The sequence below is a fragment of the Oncorhynchus tshawytscha genome, linkage group LG07 (assembly GCF_018296145.1).
Source record: "Oncorhynchus tshawytscha isolate Ot180627B linkage group LG07, Otsh_v2.0, whole genome shotgun sequence".
Lineage (NCBI taxonomy): Eukaryota > Metazoa > Chordata > Actinopteri > Salmoniformes > Salmonidae > Oncorhynchus > Oncorhynchus tshawytscha.
In genome coordinates, this window is record NC_056435.1 from 28,113,007 (window position 1) to 28,119,094 (window position 6,088).

Here is a 6,088-nt window from a genome sequence, read left to right on the forward strand (position 1 = left end):
GACTGCACCTTCCCCCTACTTTCCAAGAATCATGGTGCGCTTATCTCCGCCCACTAGGCCTGCTGCAGCCTGCCCTCTACTCATTCTGAGAATTGAGTAATGGGTATGCGGAACTATTGGGCTATTTCCAATAATATACACTGAACAAAAATATAAACGCAACATGCAACAATTTCAATTATTTTACAGATCATATAAGGAAATCAGTCAATTGAAATACATTTATTAAACCCTAATCTATGAATTTCACATGACTGGGAATATAGATATGCATCTGTTGGTCACCATGGGGCATTCTGTTCACAACGTTGACATCGGCAAACCGCTCTGCCCAGTATAGTTTAACCGGCATTCATCCATCCATCAATCAATCAATCAAATGTATTTATAAAGCCCTTCTTACATCAGCTGATGTCACAAAGTGCTGTACAGAAACCCAGCCTAAAATCCCAAACAGCAAGCAATGCAGATGTAGAAGCACAGTGGCTAGGAAAAACTCTCTAGAAAGGCCAGAACCTAGGAAGAAACCTAGAAAGGAACCAGGCTATGAGGGGTGGCCAGTCCTCTTCTGGCTGTGCCGGGTGGAGATTATAACAGAACAAATGTTCATAGATGACCAACAGGGTCAAATAATACTAATCACAGTGGTTGTCAAGGGTGCAACAGGTCAGTACCTCAGGAGTAAATGTCAGTTGACTTTTCATAGCCGATCAATCAGAGTATCTCTACCGCTCCTGCTGTCTCTATCCATGAAGAGCACAATTCTTTAGCATGCCAGTGGCCATCAAAGGTGAGCATTTGCCCACTGAAGTCAGTTACAACGCTGAACTGCAGTCAGATCAAGACCCTGGTGAAGACGACGAGCACACAGATGAGCTTCCATGAGACGGTTTCTGACAGCCTGTGCAGAATTTTTTCGGTTGTGCAAATCCACAATTTCATCAGCTGTCCAGGTGGCTGGTCTCAGATGTCCCTCAGGTGAAGAAGTCAGATGTTGAGGTCCTGGGGTGACGTGATTACACGTGGTCTGCAGTTGTGAGGCCGGTTGGACGTACTTCCAAATTCTCCAAAATGACATTGAAGGCAGCTTATGGTAGAACAATTAACATTCAATTCTCTGGCAACAGCTCTGGTGGACATTCCTGCAGTCAGCATGCCAATTGCACACTCCCTCAAAACCTAGGACATTCTGTGGCATTGTGTTGGGTGACAAAAACTGCCCATTTTAGAGTGGCCTTTTATTGTTCCCAGCACAAGGTGCACATGTGTAGTGATCATGCATTTTAATCAGCTTCTTGATATGCCACACCTGTCAGGTGGATGGATTATCTTGGCAAAGGAGAAATTCTGGCTAACAGGGATGTAAACACATTTCTGGGATCTTTTATTTCAGTTCATGAAACATGGGACTAACACTTAACATATGTTTCTATTTATGTTCAGTGTAGATCAGGGATGGGCAACATTGATGGAGGTGGGGGCCACAAGAAATATGAACTCATCATGAAGGGCCACAGTGGCTCGTGGGTCTGCATACCCACAGCCGGACCTGATGCACAACCAGATTTCGAAATTGCACCTTGTGTATTCTACTATTTTAACTCTCAAGAGCAAGTTGAGACTTCGACTGAGTTCCAAAAAGTTGCCCATCGTCTGCTGGAAATACAAGAACAAAAAAAACAAATGTGATTTTAGGTTTGCCCTGACATTAATTTACCACAGTGATTTGGTTGGTTATTTGTTCGGTAGAGTAAGCTTTGAAACAAACTGTTGTAAACAGTCATTGAGTTCTTCTTCCTGCCTGGTCTTACCTAAGGCTTACTAATTGAATCAGGTGTGTTAGTACTGAACTGGAAATGCGTGTCCCCAGGACCAGTGAAGAACAAGGATGTAATGTTAACAACCAACATGTGTCATGTGTAATCGGTCAATATGTCATCATGTGATATATAGATGTTTGAGTTGCCTTTACGAAACTTGACCTAGTGTAAATGTATAAACAGCGGCTATCAGCTGGTCTTTTAATTTGCGTGCTCTCAAAGGCATGTGTAGATTACTAATAGGCTACTTGCGAATTCAATTAAGAAGGAACTCATAATGACAGGGAATCTGCTCTGTGGTAACTATACATGACTGCCTGCACATGTTGATCGCCTGTGCTTATGTTAAAGGACGGCCATTCGCTGCCTCAACGGGCCGGACTAGTGCTGCGGCCTGCAATAGTCTTGTCGGGAACACTGCTAGAGACGTGTCCTCTCTGTCCCCTCTGAGTGGCCGTAGATGCAACAAGAGGCTATAATGCATCATCTGGCCCATGCAATTTGTGCTGTGTTTTTTTATGACACAACATACAGAAGAAAAAAACTATATTTTATTTGGCATTCCTCTCATTAGTATCATCTGTTTATAAAAACGTGTTTGATACAAAACATTTAGTGGCAACAAGCAAGGTATGGACAATACATTAGAGAGACAAGCGTCTCCTGTATGTGACATTAGCGATAGAGAAACTCGGCTGAGGTATCTGTAAGACCACCCACTGGTCTTTCATTTCTGTCAGTCCATCTGTCAGTCCATCTGTCTATCCATCTGTGTGTATGTGTAGGATGTTGTGTTTAAGAGTGACACGGGAAGATATTCAGAAAAATCAAGTGAAATCCTTAGTTTTATCCTATAGTTTAGGGTTTTCCAAACTTTTTACTGAGTAACATCCCCCCCTCCCCATCGCACAAGCAAGCCACATCTATTTCTATGGGCACAAGCAATGTTCATGAGATTTTGTAGGATTAAAGCTTATTTCCCATAATTCTATACATTTTGTTATGGGATGCAGAGAAAATGTTGCCATTTTAAAACACATTTCCTGCAATTCTACACATTCTGCTGATGCACTACCCAATATCGAAACTGCAGAGTAAGTTTGGAGTAAGTTGAAAGCCGGAGTGAGTTCCCTCTGCCGACCCCTCTTCTTCCCCATGCTGACCTTTCGCTCCCCCACAGTTTGGGAACCACTGCTATAGTTGATGTTCATGAATAGCACGTACATCATTGACACATTGTTAAAACACAAGCAAAGGCAGGGGGAAATAAAAAATGACAGAAATCCCTCCATGTTCTTCTCCTTTTCCTTCTTCGTGGCCAAACAAGCTGCCAGAGGACGTGGCAACAGGAGGAGGATTCAGGGAAGGGCTGCCGAGACGACCTCTGTCCCTCTCTCTAGCTCTCCGGCCTGCTCTCCCTAGTCGCTGGGCCCTTGATGAGACGCTTGTTGCCTCTCTTCCCTGCTGGGCCACGAGGCTTGGCGAAGGCCTGCTTGAAAGCCTGCTGCTTAGGATGGACCTCATCATACAGGAACTCCTCTGTCAACTCATCCCCACTGTCAATCTCCATCTGTAAACAGACAATAACACAGAGTAAATGCACACTTCCACACAGACACAGAGCAGTATTGTGAAAACACAAAGACCCTATTGTGTATACAATATGTGCATTTCAGCGGATTACCTTCTTGGCAACCTCCAGATGGTAATCCTTCTCCACCTCATCCAGCAGTCGACTCTTACAACTGGAGTACAGCATCCGCTCCTTAATGCTACAGCTGTACCCTGGCATGGAGTAGATGAACACTGAGAGGAAGAGAAAGAAGGCAAAGAAAAGATGAGTCGTTCCACCTCAAAAAGCACAAGAAACAGAGTTGACACCCAATTGTTCCGCTCAGAACGAAATGATAGGAAAATAATTTGGGTTCTAACCCTTGGTTTCAAATGCTACATTTTTTGCATTTGTGTCACAAATTCAATGCAAGATGTCACATATATTATAATTTTCAAACATTTCCAAATCATCCTAAAGTAACTCAATGATGTTACTTATAGATTGTATGGACATGAAGCGCGAAAATGCTATTATAGATACCATTCACTTGCATTGGATTTGTGCCATGAATACTAAAAAGTGTTGATCCCCATTAGCTTTTGCAGCTACTCTCCCTGGGATCCACAAAAAAACACAAAACAAAAGACTGATTCACTGATAGACAAGGACATTCACACAAGGTAAACAAAACCAAAAACATGGGCTGCTGTCATACCTTGTCTATAGACTGCTTACAGGGTAAGGAAGCCAATATGTAATTTTGTAATTTGGGTGAACTATCCCTTTAATACCTAATTGCAGGAACAGCACCACCTAGTGGTCCGAACCGGTTAATATCAGGATGTACGAAATAGACATACACCTAACAACTTCGATGTCTAATTTCTCTAAACAGGGGAAAAAAAGCATCACAAAATTCACTGAGAATACATTACATGGGATGGAAAAACAGTACTCCAAGCCGCAGCTGCATACTACTTGTCAGACATATAGAACTGATACTATATACTAAACTCAGCAAAAAAAGAAACGTCCTCTCACTGTCAACTGCGTTTATTTTCAACAAACTTAACATGTGTAAATATTTGTCTGAACATAACAAAATTCAACAACTGAGACAAACTGAACAAGTTCCACAGACATGTGACTAACAGAAATTGAATAATATGTCCCTGAACAAAGGGGGGGGTCAAAATCAAAAGGAACAGTCAGTATCTGGTGTGGCCACCAGGTGCACTAAGCATCTCCTCCTCATGCATCTGCAAGTTCCCGGACATTTATGGGGGGAATTGCCCTAGCCCTCACCCTCCGATCCAACAGGTCCCAGACGTGCTCAATGGGGTTGAGATCCAGGCTCTTCGCTGGCCATGGCAGAACACTGACATTCCTGTCTTGCAGGAAATCACGCACAGAACGAGCAGTATGGCTGGTGGCATTGCATTGCTGGAGGGTCATGTCAAGATGAGCCTGCAGGAAGGGAACCACATGAGGGAGGAGGATGTCTTCCCTGTAACGCACAGCGTGGAGATTGCCAGCAATGACAACAAGCTCAGTCCGATGATGCTGTGACACGCCGCCCCAGACCATGACAGACCCTCCACCTCCAAAACGATCCCGCTCCAGAGTACAGGCCTCGGTTTAACGCTCATTCCTTCGACGATAAATTCGAATCCGACCATCACCCCTGGTGAGACAAAACCGCGACTCGTCAGTGAAGAGCACCTTTTGTTGGTCCTGTCTGGTCCAGCGACGGTGGGTTTGTGCCCATAGGCGACGTTGTTGCCGGTGATATCTGGTGAGGACCTGCCTTACAACAGGCCTACAAGCCCTCAGTCCAGCCTCTGTCAGCCTATTGCGGACAGTCTGAGCACTGATGGAGAGATTGTGCGTTCCTGGTGTAACTCGGGCAGTTGTTGTTGCCATCCTGTACCTGTCCCGCAGGTGTGATGTTCGGATGTACCGATCCTGTGCAGGTGTTGTTACACATGGTCTGCCACTGCGAGGACGATCAGCTGTCCATCCTGTCTCCCTGTAGTGCTGTCTCAGGCATCTCACAGTCCGGACATTGCAATTTATTGCCCTGGCCACATCTGCAGTCCTCATGCCTCCTTGCAGCATGCCTAAGGCACGTTCACGCAGATGAGCAGGGACCCTGGGCATCTTTCTTTTGGTGTTCAGAGTCAGTAGAAAGGCCTCCTTAGTGTCCTAAAGTTTTCATAACTGTGACCTCAATCGCCTAACGTCTGTAAGCTGTCAGTGTCTTAACGACCGTTCCACAGGTGCATGTTCATGAATTGTTTATGGTTCATTGAACAAGCATGGGAAACAGCGTTTAAACCCTTTACAATGAAGATCTGTGAAGTTATTTTGGATTTTTACGAATTATCTTTGAAAGACAGGGTCTTGAAAAAGGCACGTGAGTTTAATTGTTTGAGTGGGATTGTCGTTGGGTGTGGTGGGCCTATGGGTGGCTTTTGACCACATCTTATGATTCCTCATGTCTAACTCATTGTTAGACAAAAGCTGGGTCCAAATCGGATGTTAGGTACTATATTTATTCAATATGATATGAATCTTATGAACTAAAATTGCCAATTTGGGTGCAATCAATTACCTTCATTTCTCAAAGAACAAACTTTATTTCAACAAAATAATGTTGCAGTAATGCTAATCATATCCGTTTCTAACTGCAGAAACGATTTCAGAACAATCT

The 6,088-nt window shown here is 44.0% G+C and overlaps 1 protein-coding gene across 1 annotated transcript in view; it reads right to left on the bottom strand.

Moving 5' to 3' along the window:
• Positions 1-2,351: 2,351 nt before the first annotated feature.
• LOC112254300 (twinfilin-2) overlaps positions 2,352-6,088 on the bottom strand; it is a 14,953-nt gene continuing 11,216 nt past the window's right edge. The window contains exons 8-9 of the mRNA XM_042324239.1: positions 3,505-3,626; positions 2,352-3,390 (exon numbers count right to left, since the gene is read on the bottom strand). Of these exons, the coding sequence (XP_042180173.1) occupies positions 3,217-3,390; positions 3,505-3,626 (296 nt within the window). The 3' untranslated portion in view covers positions 2,352-3,216. The remainder of the gene's footprint in view (positions 3,391-3,504; positions 3,627-6,088) is intronic.